This window comes from Cyclopterus lumpus, chromosome 9 (genome assembly GCF_009769545.1).
Source record: "Cyclopterus lumpus isolate fCycLum1 chromosome 9, fCycLum1.pri, whole genome shotgun sequence".
Taxonomy (NCBI): Eukaryota; Metazoa; Chordata; class Actinopteri; order Perciformes; family Cyclopteridae; genus Cyclopterus; species Cyclopterus lumpus.
Window position 1 is genome coordinate 6,999,550 of NC_046974.1, and position 17,168 is coordinate 7,016,717.

General features: G+C 40.7%; 2 protein-coding genes across 4 annotated transcripts; one reads left to right on the top strand and one right to left on the bottom strand.

Annotated features, from left to right (window-relative positions):
- Positions 1-204: 204 nt before the first annotated feature.
- prlrb (prolactin receptor b) lies at positions 205-9,045 on the top strand. 2 transcript variants are annotated; one of them, XM_034540972.1, is made up of 9 exons: positions 205-373; positions 1,957-2,103; positions 2,446-2,611; positions 3,571-3,740; positions 5,073-5,239; positions 6,109-6,250; positions 6,351-6,447; positions 6,532-6,601; positions 6,698-9,045. In XM_034540972.1, exons 2-9 carry the CDS (start codon positions 2,043-2,045, stop codon positions 7,370-7,372), a joined length of 1,548 nt encoding a protein of 515 aa, XP_034396863.1. In that variant the 5' UTR covers positions 205-373; positions 1,957-2,042; the 3' UTR covers positions 7,373-9,045. The 2 variants fall into 2 exon arrangements, with proteins under 2 accessions (XP_034396863.1, XP_034396864.1); XM_034540973.1 differs by having other exon boundaries at positions 2,479-2,611.
- LOC117736003 (selenocysteine insertion sequence-binding protein 2-like) lies at positions 8,378-17,072 on the bottom strand. 2 transcript variants are annotated; one of them, XM_034540971.1, is made up of 18 exons: positions 16,877-17,072; positions 15,999-16,138; positions 15,713-15,890; positions 15,535-15,610; positions 14,875-15,089; positions 14,705-14,789; positions 14,536-14,624; positions 14,140-14,286; positions 13,945-14,031; positions 13,732-13,815; positions 13,512-13,641; positions 13,164-13,330; positions 12,935-13,082; positions 12,644-12,821; positions 12,268-12,488; positions 11,753-11,907; positions 11,430-11,625; positions 8,378-11,230 (listed from the first exon to the last, which is right to left on the bottom strand). In XM_034540971.1, the coding sequence occupies exons 1-18, from the start codon at positions 16,883-16,885 to the stop codon at positions 11,103-11,105; spliced, it is 2,433 nt and encodes an 810-aa protein (XP_034396862.1). In that variant the 5' UTR covers positions 16,886-17,072; the 3' UTR covers positions 8,378-11,102. The 2 variants fall into 2 exon arrangements, with proteins under 2 accessions (XP_034396862.1, XP_034396860.1); XM_034540969.1 differs by having other exon boundaries at positions 12,644-12,827.
- Positions 17,073-17,168: the final 96 nt, after the last annotated feature.

The window sequence follows — 17,168 nt, forward strand, 5'->3', positions numbered from 1 at the left end:
AAAACAATAAATAAACAACAGTAAATACAATTTATTATACACTTTTGCAATAGTACAGCAATAAAACTATTAAATGTTATACAGAAAAAAAAAAAAAAGTAAATAAATAAGTAAAGATTGTTTAGAATGAAGGCAAAAGTGAGACATCTGGATGCGGATGCGATCTTTGGCTGGACTCAAGTGGGCAAGTCGTGACACCACAAACTCCTCCCCTTCATAACTCTTCATGTATCTCCCTCAGGTGATATCATATCGCGTCGGACACAGGTGTCAACGTCTCGTCTATGGTCTTATCATGAATGAAGAGGACTACATTGTCCGGAACTACTTTCTCAGGCTAAATGAAGTGAGAGTCGAGACTCGACCTGCGTAGGTGAGTGAACAACCAGAGCTGTAATAATACAACATTTGTGCTTATAATGCTCAGCGCATATTTAAAGATGTGTATTGCATCCACATTTTCTTCGTACTGTATATGTTGAAATATTGCATTGTGTATTTTTTATTTCATTTTGTACAACATAACAAAAAAAACGGATAGAAACAGCATAAAAGTAAACTGTAGTCAGTAGTTTTTATTTGTTAATTTATTAAAGAGATTATCACATGACTGGGTTGCCTTCCTGCCGATCAATTAATCAACCATGATATTGTCATGAGATCTTATCATTTATGAGGTATTTCCTGTACACGCCCAAGCTACTGCATATTGCAGTCCTATTGTAAGTGCTACAACACGGAATAATACAAATATAATGGCACATAATTTCACCATGTGTCTCATAATAATCTGCAGTATTGTATCCGTTGTTAGTACAGATAATAATAATGTAGGATTTTCCTTTTGGCTTGTTTCCTATAAGAGATTACATTGTATTGCCTCACTACAAATGAAAGATCATTATTCCACTCTCGTCTTTTAGAAGTGCGATTAGTTAATTGTAAGAATGGATACAAGTTATGGGTTTCAGTGAGAATAAAAAAAACGTCATCTGCAAAAAGTTAAATAATATAACAGTAAGTATGAAGTAGTATTACCCCAGACACCACTTACGCTGAGTGTAAAGCTGAATATTTAGCTTTGGGTATTATCAGTTCTGCTTTTCGCCTGTCAGAATTGAGAAATAAGCCTCATCTAGATCCGTCTTGCCCAAGCGACCGTGTTACACGTGTCACACATGTTACAATTTGTCTTAATAAGGTCTCACAGTATGAAACTGAGTTTTTTTTTTGTTACTAAGGTTATTGCAAAAAAAAAAGAAGAAAAAAAAGGGAAGAAACAGTGAAAGTGTATCTCCCTCTTTGTGGCATCCTGTCCATCACAGGCAGGAGGAAGGCGTTACCTCACCTCCGCAGATGACTAGTTGTATTGCAAATCAACGTTTCTACAAAGATCAGAGAGTTTTGAAACCAGGGAGCAAACAAACATCTGCAGCGTTCACTCTAGTCAATTTCAAACGGATCCAAAAACCGGCAGAAGATAAGACTTTGAGGCGAATAAGCGTCTTACAGCGGAGTGTGTGCCGTGTTTTACAAGTCTGTGCGTTGTGTGTTTGGGATGAGGTTTGGAAATGAATATTTAGGACTGATTTTTATATTTCTGAACTGAAGATACAAGCTTTTGACGTTACAGATTTCACACAATACCACCAGATAGCCGAATCCATTCCACAGTTTGTTCTGGTAAACACGGTTTCCTTTTGGAACCGGCCTCACCTTCGATCAGTCTTTTTACCTTCTTTTTTTTAACACTTACTAACTCATTTTTCCCATTTCGTTGCAGATCCCTTCTCTAATAAAAGTGTCAGTCAAATTATAACTTTCATGTTAATTCTCCCATCATTTTTTTACAGTATTGTACATTATTAAATGATCATGTGACGACGGCCCGTAGTTGTCAGCTACAACATGTATTGGTTGAGCTCACTGTTTTCCCTTCATATCTCCTTGTTTTAGGTCAAAACAAGACACGCCGTTTATATTACCCCATTAACCACAAGCCGGGGATGTCACGACCAGTGTGACAGACAGTCAGTCCCAGGATGAGGAGAGATCTTGGGCTGGCTTTGCTCTTGCTGCTGTCTGCAGCTGTGGAGTCCAACAGTAAGTAGGAAGACTTGAATGTCCTTGTCTTTGGCTTCGAACAACATGCTGTTTATTAGACCGAGAATTGCAGATAGTTTGGGTCGATTTGGAGATCTGCCTTTGAGATTCCTTTAGTGCTCACAGCTTTGAAAAATAAAAGGTAGATCACTGCTCAAAGGACCTGTTTTTTATTTTCAAAATCTACCTTAATGAACGGGGGTGGATGAAGAAATCTCAGATACGCATACTTCAAAATTCGGGCATTTAAAAACAAAACTCTATCTAGTGTAACTACTTCCCATTACATTTAAGGTTGAACTTGTTCTTTACGTCACGCCAGCGTTTCTTTTTTTGGATCAGAGTTGATGTTTTGCTCGTCACGTGTGTTGCCAGGCATGTCTCCACCAGGGAAACCAGTCCTGCTCGGCTGCAGGTCCCCTGAGAAGGAGACGTTTACCTGCTGGTGGGAGCCAGGCTCTGATGGAGGGCTGCCCACCGCACACCGTCTGTATTACGAGAGAGAAAGGTCAGATTGGTTTTGACTCACATTTACATTTTGTGAATGAATTTGTTTGCCTTCATTCGACAGGTCACAGTAGAGATGAGGGAGAGGATGAGGGATGAGAGAGAATAGAACCAGGGTTTCAACCACAGCATTTGGTCTTGACCTCTAGGCCACCAGGTGCCCCATTAAGTCTCAGTTTGTCCCCCACACTGAGAGCAAGTGGAGGCAAAGCTCCTGTTGTCGAGTCATCAGTTGTTTAATGTCGTATACGAGTGAGTGGAAAAACACCGTCTCTCTTGTTCCCACACTTATGCTCAGTCATCCGAGCACAAATCTTTGTTGACGTGCAAGAAAACCTGCAGACTTCAACCGCTTCACCTGCGTGACCTTCACCGGCTGTGGTCTGGGGTGGGGGGGTGGGGGGGAAATACCCAAACTGATTTTATCACCAATAGTTTGAAGGATCGTCAGCGTCAGTTTGTTCAACCACCACTTTGGTTTCAATCTGAAATATCTTGACAACCACTGGATGGATTGCCATGAACTTTGTACACACATTGAAGGTCCCCAGAGGATGAATCCTAACCATTGATGATTACTAATTAACATTCCTATCAGCCTCAGCTCTGATTAGTGCTAATCATCAGCATGTCGGCTTATTACGTGTGAGCATGCTAGCAGTCAGCTGTGCCTAAGTGTAGCCTCACAGAGCTATAATACATTAAATGTCAAGTTTGGTCAGAAAATCTGATTATGACATTTACTATCATGTTGCAGTGGTCAGTGAGGAAACTACAGGGACGTCACACACCTTGACTCTTTTCCGATGATCAGTCCTGTGCTTGGTTATTGAATCTCAACGTGTATTTACTGCCCACAGCACGGTTTTACCATGCTGACTTTGTCGTACATGCATGTGAGCAAAACGCCCTGAGCAGTGTTTGCAGGTCAGTAAAAGTCGTGGTTTTGTCTTCCTGCAGGTTGGAGGGAACGTACGAGTGTCCGGACTATCAGTCTGCAGGAAGGAACTCCTGTTTCTTCGATAAGGAACACACCTCCATCTGGGTCGACTACTACCTGACGGTGATGGCCTCCAATGCACTCGGGAATGCCACTTCAGAGCCTTTTAAGATGGACGTGATGGAAATTGGTAAGTTGTGTTACGACCAAAATAATAGAGGATTGCATTGAGTTGAGTGAACCAAACCTCAGCAGAGAGATACTGATTCCTCTTCTCTTCTGTGACACAGATACATAGAAACATTCTCAAACGAAATAAAAACAAAGATACAATAACACAGTTTCATCTTTATTCAAATTAAGCCAATGAAGGTAAGTACTAGTTTCGCTCTGTACTATACTACTTAATGGACTATGCATTGAACGATTATTTATAGTAACACCAATCAAATGACTCAAAATGACTTATTAATTCAGCATTTAAAAACGTCTCTCTTCAAATTACAGCCAATAATAAAGAATATCTTAATCTGCTAAACTCAAAAGTGTTTTTGTGTCACACTATGAGTGGTACACTTTAAACTTTTGACAGCCCCTCAATATGTGTATCAATTAGAGTAGAAGACGGCACACCGCGCGCAAAAGGTTATCTGTAATGATTCAGCTAATGATTGGCAAAGTTTTATTGGCAGAGTTCAGTATGGAGTGGAAAAATACTGAATGGCAGACACACGGCCAATTATTGGCGTAAATTACAACCCGAACAGAATGAGGCGGAACTGGTTTGTGCCCTGTGTAAAACTTGTGTCCAGCCTCGGATCAAGTTTCACCGCTTTTGTTTGGTCCTGCATGTTGTGCATGTGGCCACTATGTACTGTACTTACAACACCCTCTACTGTATGTGGAGCACAATCCAGTCCCATGTGAGAAAACGGGAGCTCCACTGCATTAGATTTTGAGCCAGGGATCTAAACTCACTTTACAATTTGTTCATTTTGTTTTTGGAAAGACACTTCGGGGCCCCCGGATCTACTGCACGAGGCCCCCGCGTCAATGCTGGTCTGTTTAGTCCACCGCTTTGTTCCAGACTGAACTATTGACTGTATTGACATGTTGCACACGCATTCATGATCCCCAGATATGAACCATTATGTCTTTGATGACCCCTTGACCTTTCTTCTAGCGCCACCAACATATGATAATATTTCACTTATACACTGAAATATCTACACGTATTGGAAGGGTTGCTATGAAAATTCTGTACACACATTCACGTTCGTCTCGGGAGGAAAATTGGAATCGCCGTTTTGGCTGTTGCCATCATCGGGTCAAACGTTTTAAATGTGCCCAATACTTTAGTTTATGAGAGTCGGATACCAATACTTTGATTTTAGTGCTGAACATAATAGACATTATACCTGCGAAAAACATCAGCATGTTAGCATTGTCAATGTGGAGGATATGAGCATGCACTACAGTGCCAGTGTGGCTCTGGACTCAGTGGCGTGCTCTGTCTCGACAGTGAAGCCCGATGCTCTTGGAAATGTGACGCTGCTGGTGGAGGAGAGAGAGGGCAGTCCACATCTCCACGTCAGGTGGGAGCCTCCCTCTAACACGGACACCAAGTCCGGCTGGGTCACCGTTAAATATGAGCTAAGAGTCCGACAAGACGGCGGCAACAAGTGGACGGTGAGTTTGAAATGTTGCCACATGATCAGGACAGAACAGCAAGTACCGATGAAAGGCCTGTGATGTGCATATAAACACAATTCAATTAAAACGTTAAATACAGGATTGCAACGTGTTTACAGTCTCAAATTGAAGTCTTTTACAGGTCTAATTAAGTTACATTTCCATTCCCAGCTTCTTAAATGCGGATATTTACTTTTTTTCCAAGTCCTCTATGAACGTAAATTGAATATCTTTCAATTTTGGACTGTTTATCTTTGGGCTCAGGGAAGTTGTGATGGTCATTTTTCATAATTTTATGAAGCAAACGATCAGTCAGGAAAAATTATTGGAGCCCTAGTTTCTGAACTTTAGGGCCAGACTTCATTTATGCATATACTGTATATATATATACAGTATATATATATGCAGGTATCAGCAAGATGTAATAAAGATTCTAAATTGAATTGGTAGCAAATCAAAGTGATTGTAGGCTAAAATAGGAAGGAGAGAAATCTCCCTTTGGTATGAATTGCAGACGTCCAAACAGGGAGGAATTACACTTCCTATAAATTCCCAAACCCCCAGGAAGAGAGGAGGGCTTTAAACCAAATTCTACACAGTGGCCTAACAGTGGAATAGATGTTTAGGTGAATCAAATTCTCAGTACGAACACTTAAATCGCCCTTATTGAAATCGTTCGGTCCTAATGTTGAACCCAATTCCATACTACAGACTATATACATACAATATGTGCTATACACAATTAGCAGATAATAAATCAGTGAATCAGTGTTCCGTAATTCAGATAAAATAAATGTATTTGCAACTACGGTTTGATCTTCATCTGGGTAAGAGGCCAACGTGGTTTTTGTTTATGTTTTCTCCAGGAGTACACGTCAGGTACACAAACCCATTTCAGCCTGTACAGCATCAGTCCCGGGGTTGTGTACACGGTTCAGGTGCGCTGCCGACTAGACCACGGCTCCTGGAGTGAGTGGAGCAACTCCACCTGTGTGAAAATCCCTCACTGTAAGTCTCAGAAGCTTATTGCAGAAGATCTTTGGCTTTATGACTAGACAGCAGCAAGTACTCACTGAAGGAACGCTTTATTTTTTATTTTTTTATTTAGATAACCAGAATGAGAGACCATTTTGGCTCATGGTTTCAATCCTCTCTGCAATTCCATTAATAACAGCAGCGTGTATCTTGGTCACAAAGAGGAAATTGTATGTATCTCCTGCAAACAAAATATACACAACTCCATATTTAAAGTCAAGATGACTCCTGATTCATTTTCTTTTGATCTCCAGCGTGAAGCAGTATGTTCTGCCACCTGTTCCTGGTCCAAAGATAAGAGATGTTGACGCTCAGCTTCTCAAGGTAACGCTGAATCTGCTGTGTTTTTTCCAACACATCCAAAAAGGTTGCTTTGGACTTGATCGTGGTCAGGTTTTATTGATTAACTTTAACTTCCAGAGTGGGGGATCCGAAGACGTCGACAATGCCCTGATGATCAACCAAAGCTTTCCTCCTATCGTGGCCTGGAAGGACCAAATGGAGGAGTACCTAATTGTGACTGAAAATGACGATGGGCTTCCCTCCAATTCTCAAAAAAGGCAGAAAAGCTTCATTATTCCCGTTGGCTTCAACTTAGACTTGGAAAACATCTATTGTGAGGAGACCACAACATGCCAAAACGCCTGGGAAAAGAAATGTAACGAAATGGATCGCTTTGAAGTCGATGACACCATCAAACCCTTCACAAGCGGCGGCTATGTGGATATTCAGAGGCGCGTGGACAACATGCAGGGGGCGGACGTGAAACCGGTGGACTACAGCAGAGTGAAAGAGGTGAACGGTGACAACATTCTCATCTACGAGAAAGAAAACGTCCCGCTTGAGAGCTGCGGCTACATCGATGTCCAGATACGAGGGAACATCCCAGAGGACTACAGCAGGGTGAAGAAGGTGGACAGTGACAATGTGGTCACCCTGCAGTCACGACACGCGTCCGTTGACACTTCCAGTAGAGAGAAGGGAAACCACTACACGGGCCGTGCCCTGCAGAAGACGAGAAAAACGAATATGTGCACGGAACTCATCGAAAGCGGATATGTAGATGCCATCCACCCATCGTCGAATACAGGATGAATCGATACGGCATTCAGTCCATATCGATTCATTATGTTCTCCATAAAATCTGCAACATGGCTGTTATGCAGAGGCGCACAATAAGTGAGGCGGGAGTTCCAGTCGGTTTTTAATTGAATTGTACCGAGCGTGTTGTAAAATTTGGCTACGTATATGCCATAATAAACCTAATATGTATAAATACCGTCATCTAGCGGCATCATCACGTCCAACATTTTAATTTTGTCCAATACTTTTGGTTTATGACCAAATACCTGATAAGCTAATGACATTCAGCCTCAGCTGTACGTGTTTGTTTAGCACTTTTAAATGTTATCATGCTAAACTTTAACCTACATTACAACATTACACCTGCTAGTGCTAAACAATAACTGGCCGGATCAATTAATCTGTTGGTTTTGGTCTTTGCATGGGATTTGTTGAAGCTACAAAGAGATGTATACAATTATGACCTAATGATTGGTTCATTTATTTGGGATGTGCAGAAAAAGTCATCACACCCACACTACGACAGAACATTTTAAATGCCATATTCTAACATCGGGTCATACTTAAGAAGATTGTGCTTTCAGACAGAAGATTTCTCTGGAAGAAAATAAACAGACACATAAATATGATGGTAGTCCAATCAACTAAACGGTTTACTAATTCTGTAAGATACTTAAAAATGGCGCAGATATTTTTAAAGAATGATTGTTCCTCGAACTTATATGACACATTGAGCAGGGGATTAAAACAATAAGTAATCTTTAGTAAAGTATTAGTAAGAAAATTCAAATATGTTGACACAGGTGAGTGTGAGTTTTATTTAAATTTGTATAGCAGACGGCATTTTTAAATGTTTGTACATTGCACATTTTAAGCACTGTGTTGAATGGCACTTTGAATAATGCAGTTTATTAAACAATGGATTATTTATGCTGTAAACATGCAGAACATAGTTTCAAAAGTGATCTCACGGAAGATGTTTCTTCTTTTCTTTCACCCAAATAAACAAAATGTAACTTTCAGATTTTCCCACGATTCTTTATTCAGATGAGAAATTAAATGTTCTATATTATCTGTTGACAACATATTAATCATTTTAAAATGACCAAAAACATCAGTTTTATCTTTCTTTGTTTATTAATGACCCACATTCATTTGAAGTAAACACTGCATTTGTCCTCTTCATGAAGACGACACTCTACATTGATATTTTGCTTGAAGAAGAAAATTAATCAACTCCACATTGTCTTTTACTTTCCTATCAAACGTGCAACTGAACCAGCAGACCATTTTATTATTTTTAAGTATTGGTTGTATCTCTGTTCTCCAAGGAAATGCAGCCCCGAGTCCATTTTACATTCAGAGTTCATATTCAAGGATTTATTTAAAAAAAAGAAGCTAAAATCAGGAAGTACATCTTAACATTATTTTTGTTTCAAATCTTCGTGTGTTTTTTTAAATTCCTATTGTTTCACAGTTTGGTCTCTCATAACCACAGAAGCTATTGAACCATTGTATAGTTTTTAAAGAAACAGTTGGAAGTTTGGGGAATAATGCTTATTCGTGGATTAGATGAGAAAATTGATATCAATCACATGTCTGAGCTAATTAGCACACGCTATTTTGTTTGTTTGATCTTAACTAAAACTTGAAGAGAAAAAATAAACAATGACGATCTGCCATTTTACGGGGAATATTTTTCTTGGGATAATTTCTTTTCTTTTTTTTTACCGAAAACAGTCATCTTCAACTGCTAAGAGCCCAGAAATACTCTCTGGGGCACATACACAAACAAACATATAGTTATTTTTGCTCTGATAAAACAAATAACATATAATGTGATTGCTTGCCGGCTCAAGAGGTGCTCATAGGCCGTGCTCATTTGAAAGTGTTATGCTAAGCTAACCAGCTGCTGGCTGTAGTCGTATAATAAAACTGATTTGAGAGCGGTGTCATCTTATCATCTAGAAAGCGGATGGGCATATATATATATCCCAGAAATGTCACACTTTTACTGTCGGATTCATATGAAATGTGAGACTGTGTAGAGACTTATTAAATAGCAGGAAATAACTAAAGCCATTAGTTCCTGGGTTAAGGTGTCAAAATGTCTCGTCGACATCCCAACGACCATCTTCCTCCTGCTTCCTGTAGCATGTTATTAGGTCCATCTCACATGAACCCAATCCTATTCCAACTTCCTATAACAATAAGATTTACATACGATTTTCATTAGGTCACAATCAAGTATCTTCCCTCCTATACAAACTTAATCCCAGTCATCTGCTTTAATTAATTCTGACCATTTTAAAATGTTCATTTATTGCTTTTTTTTAAATTATTCATATTGCCACCTAACACTTTAGATTACTGTAATTAGTTTTATCGTTTTGCTATTTTATAGTTTCTTATTCCTCACCACGTGGATCAACACGAAAAAATCCCAATATAGCTTTTTTTAACATGGTCAAATAAAAATCATGCTTTCCTAACATTATTTTGCTTTTTTTCTTTCCTATTAAAAGAAAGTAAAATGCGATACCATTTACACCTATCACACGTAGTACGACATGACATGTTTTGGTAGTCTCGTACAAATAAAAACAAAAAAACACGGGCTCTACAATGAAGTGCAATCAGGACAACAACAAAAAACTAAAACATGTTCAACTCTAAACTCAACAATAGTGTCGTGGTGGCCGACGGGTCAAATAAGGTTCAATTCGTATTTTGAGTTTGTGAAGTGATGAACGGAAATAAGTTTATCACCTTTTGTAAATCTGTGAAAAACCACGTTGTGAATGTGAAATTAAGTTTGGTCACAAATGATATGAACGCTAAAGTTACGCAAACAAGTGGTTTAGTGAGCATCTGAGAGCAACTTCAAAAGCAAAATACTTGTGTGTGAACCTCAGTGCTCAAACTTCCCACACTATATGCAACTCTGAAGTTACAACTCCATACACATACCAGTTTTTTTTTTTTTTTAATTTTAAGTAATCATTTTACAAAACTCAAAATCCTACTGGTCCTTATTTGAGTCCATATCAGCCCTGTCCAAGTAAACGCAATGCCTCTGGGGACTTGTGCTGCATGTCATCAACCTTCTCTCTCTCCCTCCATCTCCTCCTTCGTCTCTCTAATGTCCTAAATTTTTAAAAAAAGGGCAAAGAGGCCAGCGACAATACAAATACTTTAAACTTCACGGGATTGACGAGATAAAATCTTCAAATGCACCATAATGGCTCCAGGGCAGAAGGCTGCAGTGAGAATGTCTTCGTGCTGTCTAACTGGTGGATGGTGAACACACACTTTCAGTACATGCAGCCCTGCACACACTCTCGTCTTGTTCACAGACAACATGGTTGAAGGCTCATAGTGTGGGACATCTTTAAGTGAGTGGTTTAGTCCCTGAACAATCGGTGATTAAACCTCTCCAGTTTAAAGTACAGAGCTTTACTCAATTATCTTGAACTAAAACAAAGAAGCATTAGTTAAGCTTGATGTATTATTTGAGTGCAGTCAATTAAAAGAAACAAGAAAAAAAACCAAAAACATAATTCATTGTAAACCTTAGCAACTTAATTGATTTCCTGACAACAAATCTTCAGGTTGACGACCACTGCAGCGGAGCAGCTTGCATTATCTGCATGTGGGATTAAGTCCATTCGAGTTTATTCTAAACTGGTGATCAGCGAGAGTGGCTTCATGCATCGTTTAGGCACAGAGGGATTTGCCACTGTCAACTCTTGTCATCTTCGTCAGTGTTTTCAGCCCACACACTGTCCAAGTGCATGGAGCTCATCTGCTCCTCAAAGTTCAGAAATTTGTGGTTGCAATCCTTCTCCAACATTTTCTTCCACATTTTTACTGGAAGAAGAAATACAAAAAGAAAAACGATATTTATTGGACTTTGACTTGACTTTCAAATGGGGGAATCTGTTACTGTATGCTCTAACTCTTCAACATCTTTATACCTACAAATTGAAAATCGGTCAAGTCACAAAATCACAGCTTTTTTTTCACTTTGTTTGACCTCACGAGATGTTGGGTTGGCACGGTGACTTACTGTACTCTGGTTCCTCTGGCTGTGTGGTGTCAGGACCGGGCTCAGCTTCCTCCGCCAGGCTGCTGATCTGCAGCTTTCCCTCAATGTTCTCTGCCTCCTCTGCATCTGCCTGGCCTGTCTGCTCCAGGCTCGACACCATCACCTCGTAGGCTCTCCTGGCCTCGGACGACAACTCGATCATCTTATGATAGAAGTCCTGTCGGGTAACAGAGACACACTTCTTTTTTTTATTGAAATGCTAATTGTTGCGACATTAAAGCTCATGTCTAGAACAACTGTCTTGCTAGTGATGAGTATGTATTACTGCTGAACATATATCCCACCTGTGCACCATCATAGTTGAAGATGCCCACCAGGCTGACGGGCACGGCCTTGTTGACGCAGCGGCCCAACGCTTTCCTGGAGAGGGCGAACACGAATGGCACCCCCTGTTCCCGGCAAGTGTCGATGATGGTGTAAAGAGCCTCGTCCAGGCCACCTGCGAAAAGGTGACTTTGTGTTTTTACCTGATCCACATCTTTACCTCGTTGCTCCCTGGTCTAGATTTGTAAATGAGTATGTCCCGCTACACATTTAACTGGATACATTTCTTTCTTTCCCTTTTGACCAAAATATACTCATTCTAAAATTCTCTCCCTTTGGGGATAAAACTGAAAACGTTTTCCACATCGGCGCTGGAGTTTTTTTTTCCCCAACGGAGGAGGGAGATGAAGAGATTCTGCTATTTTAACTATACTGTTTGGATGGGGTATTTTACTTTCTTTGATAATCAATTGTTTTCAGCCATTTGTCAAGCAGACCTACTTCAGAGGGGACATTGTGAAACTCTCACGAGTACCTTTGGACTGGATGCGTTCACAGTTGGGTGAGATGACGACACACTTGACCTTCCTGAGTTTGAGGTGCTTCAGAACCTCTCTGAGCCCCATCACGATGCGTCTTTTCATGCGGGCCTTCATGGGGTCCTTCTGGTACAGGCGGTCCTGGAAACGAACCAGCTCCTTTAGCAGAGCCGTCACACATTCATCCACGTCTTTGCTCAGCTTCTGGCTGCAATAGCTGACATGCACAACAATATAATGTACTTTTACAACATACAGTTACCAAAAAATGTGAGGAAAAACAGTGATTATATTCCGTGAGAGTAAACGTTTCCTTATTTCTGCACAACCAACAACGATTACAACTTGAGGGAATAGAGTTGACAGACTTACTCTCTGAACTTTCTGCTGTGGATTTTGGGTCGACTGGCTGGGCAGGGCACAGGTGAGGTGGGTTGTGGCTCTATGATTTCATCTTTGTCGGTCTCTTCATCGCCCTCTCTCACCTCCTGGTTTGTGCCGTTAAACTCTGACGGATCATCAAGTTCTTCTGTAGGACTTCCAACCTCATCTGAGGCTTAAAAAAACAGATCAACCATTAGCTATAATCAAAGATTTCCTCAATGTTCTTACTTAACAGTGGGGCTCAATAGAAGTCTATTGTTGCACATGCTTGATCTCAACCTGTGGCATTTGTTTCACACGGCTCTTCTACTTCTTCTGCAGCAGCATCATCATCATCATCAGCAGGTTTGACCTCATCTTCAGGCAGCAGTCCTCTCTCATCCAGCAAACGTTTTTGTTTCCTCTCCTCCCTTTCTTTCAAAATGACCTGAGAAACAGAAATAAAACTAATAAAGGTTGCAAAATACGCTGGAAATACATTCTTAGCCAAGTCAGTAGGTGGACGTGCCTTTTTGAGAGGAGTGGGTTTCTTGGCTTTGGGCACCTCTCTCTGCTTGCCTTTCTTTACCAACGGGCTGGTGGAGTCCAGAGGATTGTGTGCAATTTTATCCTGTTGCCAGGGCAGCTTCTTCTGGACTAATGGTTGCTTCTGGACCGCAGGTAGTCCGCCACCGACTGCAAATAAATCATTTGAAAAGAGACTTATTGTTGGGCAAGTTTTCTTACCCTGTAGCAACAGATCAGGATCACTAGACGTAAGTGTAATCAACCCATTTTTAAATCCTCTCTATCATAGAAAAGAGAGAGAAACTAGGACGCCTTCGTGTCAGAGGTCGGGATGCCAAACACAACCCACCTGAGAGAATGATTGGTTTGGCGTCCTGCTTTGCTTTTTGAGATTGCTTCTTTTCCAGAGCGACCAACATGTTTCCAATGTCCAGCTGAACAGGAACTTTGCTTTTCTTCCCGGACACCTTTTCAGCTTTCTAGAAATCAGGAGACAGAAAACAATCTCTACGGTTTTCTCTCGGATAATATCAAAACACACCGTTTGAACATACAAGACAAGTACAAACCTGTCCTTTCTTAGCCATCTCTGTGGGCTGAGTTTTTGCTGCAGGTGCTCTTTCCTTGGTGTGGTCACCTTCTCTTTGGTTTTCCTGGGGAGGAAAACGCAACAAAGCTTTTGCAAACTACATAATGTTGAAGACAATCTCCTGACCCGACAGGATGTAATGTTTCCACAAGTATTATAATTATAATATAAAAACAACTGCGTTGATATGTACCTCATTGCATAGTTTTGCTGCATAGCTGCTTATCCGTCTATCAGTCACAGTCAGAGTAGGAGTCAAGCCTGGAAACTCCTCTTCATCCTGAGAGGACAACATGGCAACCAAAATCATCTTCCATCACTTGCAAAGAAAAACATTGCTTTTGAATTGAATAAAAAAATATGGACGCTATTTTTTTTTTGTATTAACCTCAAATTTTGGAAGCTCCTGATACATTGCTGGCTCTTCCGACTCATATTCTGCATCTTCACCAGCACCTTTAGCCTTCTTCTTCTTTTTCTTCCGTTTTTTCTTCCCCGGAGCTCCCTCCTCCTGCTGTGCAGACATTTCCTCCGTCTGAAGCGACGCAAAAGTCAAACGGCACAGAAAACAATGTTTTAAAAAATGGCCGAGCAGAAAAACCCAGAGGTTTCCGAAAGACTACATTCACCTAAGAGAGGCTGACACAGGCAAGAATAAGTTTAAGACGTGTTGATACCTTCTAATGCCTGAATGAATTTAACACTTTTAAAGGACTTTTAAAAGACCCGCAATACCATGTACAAATTAAGCTGCGAGGCTGAATCCAACAATCTGTCATCGAACCTGCTTGCTGCTGGTTGTCTTCTCTTTAGGAACAGGTTTCTTTGGAGGCTGAGAGGCAACATTAGCCCAGGAATTCCCCAAAGGCTGAGCTGCAAAAAGAAAGAAATATTATTATTACTGACACTGTCTTGTAGTAACCAAAAGACTGACTACGGGGACTTTTACCTACCTGGTGCCGCAGCAGAAGGATCTGGCTCGGCAGTATTGGCAATTTGTTGGGGGTCAGTTTGTGTTGGGCATCCTCTCCTAACAGACTATTCAACAGAAAATGACATTTGCACCAAATTCAGGAGTAGAACTACATTAGTGATATCACTTCTGATATTTCAGTGATTTCACCTTCCAGGAAGATGCCGATGTTTGCTTTTGAGGGCTCGGTGATGGAGGAGTTGGACCCCAGCTCTCTTTCTGAGTAAGAGGAGGTTGTGCTTTGCCCAGCGAACCCCCAGCTAACTCTGGGAAATCAGTCATCTTCACTTCAAATGGGACAAAGTCTGCCTGCGATGGTTTTGACTTCCCCGCAGAGTTCGAGAGAGATCTGGCACCTCTATAACCTGTGGTGCAATTATAAGCAAAAGAATAGAGCAAAAGTTTTTACCGTAAGAAATGCTGCAATATAATTTTCACTGACTAAAGTCAGATAACTTAGGTGTAGGATTTATGACCTGGTGCATCATTCAAGAAAAGTTAAATATGCCATTAAGAGTGTAGAATGAAAGACTAATAAGGCTGTTGTATGACAATGGAAGCGTAATTAGCAGATCCGACGGCTGCTGTCCTTGTTTTTTGCCATTTATATTATATTATATATATATATATATATATATATATATATATATATATATATATATATATATATGTTTTTCATAAAATTCTGTAATTTAAAAACATAATTTTCATTGGATAATATTCAGTACATATTCATCTTGCTATGGGATTGTTATACTTTGTACATAATGGAAATGAATCAAAATGAGAAAACATTGTCATGATATCTACCTTTTTTCTGGGCATCCAGTGAGATCTTGCCCATAACTTTGCCTTGAGCAGGAGAGCCATGATTGCCTTTTGATGTCTGTGGAGATGGATTTCAACAAAAAAAAAATCACTGAAATCAATCTCACGAAGAAAGTTTGTTTCATCTGATCTTTCTGATGATTAAAACTAAAAAACCCACCTCAGCGTGAGGACCCCGTGTGGTCCTGTCTCTCTGCAGGAAACCATCACTGGTCTCTCTAACCCGACGGCTGCTGCTGTAGCCGTGGCTCCTTGACACATCTACCCCTTTTCCTGCTGGCACCCCATTTGTATTCGCCGTTTGCTGCTTTGGGCTCAGACCTGAACTCCTTGTGTTCCTTCACAAAAGTTCAGACATTCACACAAACAAGGGGCTTGACATCAGACCATTAAAAGGTCAAGGAATGGTGGCTTAATCAAGTATACATCTGCCATGACCCTCCTACCCTCTGAAACTCGGATCAGACACATGTGGATTTAGTAACATCAGAGTTGGTGGAGTGTCTGTGTGGGGCTCAGCAGGCTCTTTCCCCCGTTGGTTATGGTCACGAGGCTGGATAGCAGCGGACAGTTTGCCCCGTTGGGACTAAAAGCAAAGAGTGTCTGTCATTAACAGTCTGCTGGAAGACGACCTTTGGCTGGAAGTGATCGAAGCCATGTGTCGCCACGCTTATTTAAGAACTATCTGATCGCTTTATCCACATTATAGACTCACACTGCACAATTGTGTTTGGCACAACTTTTTGTTAACGATTAAACATTGGTGAACTCAACTATTTAATCGCGAACATTAAAAAACCATTAAAAAAAGCATTTCACGTTTTGTTAGCTGACGTTACATCGTCTTTTCTTTTGTGTACCCTGTGAACAAACTTGATGATTAAAAAAAAAAGTAATAACCAACAGCTGATTTGGTGTCTTTAAACCATCTGTAAACTACAAAGTATCATCTAACTACGCCTTCACAACAGCTAACGCTAGCTAAAAGTTACATGCGTGCGTTATCGTTACAGGTGTCACGGTTTAACAGGATACCGTGTTAACTGGTGGCACATGTTGAAAATAGGAGGACACCATTATTTAATTGTTCAATACAATGTCAACCCCTTTCATATACATTGTATACATTATATACACAGTTAAAAATACGGCATTAACGAGGGCAGCTACGTGTTCTCGTCCTATTTTCAACAGCTGTCGTAACTACGACAACAACCGACGCATTCGGCTGAAAGTCGCCAGTTCACACGGTCGCTTGTTCACCTGTAACACCGGCTAGCTTGCTAGCTAAAGAAAACCCACAACCGTAATGTTATTCGTCTACCTTGTCCATTTTCAGATTTTCCTAAGTGCAGTCACATATCCGCATGTTCACTCGATCTTCCACGCGTTGTCAGCCCTACCCCCACCCTTTACATCGGCGCCATATATATATCTAACTACCGCAACAGTTTGTTAGCTATCCGGGGCTCAGCAACTTGTTTGCTAGCAGCTAGCTGTCGTTGAGCCTCATTGGAACAGCTGATGTTTACGTTGTGAGCGAGGAGGAGAGTTTACAGCGACATCTTCCGGAGCGTCAGAGATCCACTTTGCAAAATGTACAAACAACGCAAAAA

Bases quoted from the DNA above. Each gene is read 5' to 3' on its own strand.
- prlrb (XM_034540972.1), top strand. From the start codon at position 2,043: ATGAGGAGAGATCTTGGGCTGGCTTTGCTCTTGCTGCTGTCTGCAGCT. The intron at 2,612-3,570 runs GTCAGATTGGTT...GTCTTCCTGCAG, and splicing joins CTGTATTACGAGAGAGAAAG to GTTGGAGGGAACGTACGAGT. The intron at 6,448-6,531 runs GTATGTATCTCC...TTTGATCTCCAG, and splicing joins TTGGTCACAAAGAGGAAATT to CGTGAAGCAGTATGTTCTGC.
- LOC117736003 (XM_034540969.1), bottom strand. The intron at 13,083-13,163 runs GCACGTCCACCT...TCTGTTTCTCAG, and splicing joins AACCCACTCCTCTCAAAAAG to GTCATTTTGAAAGAAAGGGA. The intron at 11,231-11,429 runs GTAAGTCACCGT...TTCTTCTTCCAG, and splicing joins GCCAGAGGAACCAGAGTACA to TAAAAATGTGGAAGAAAATG.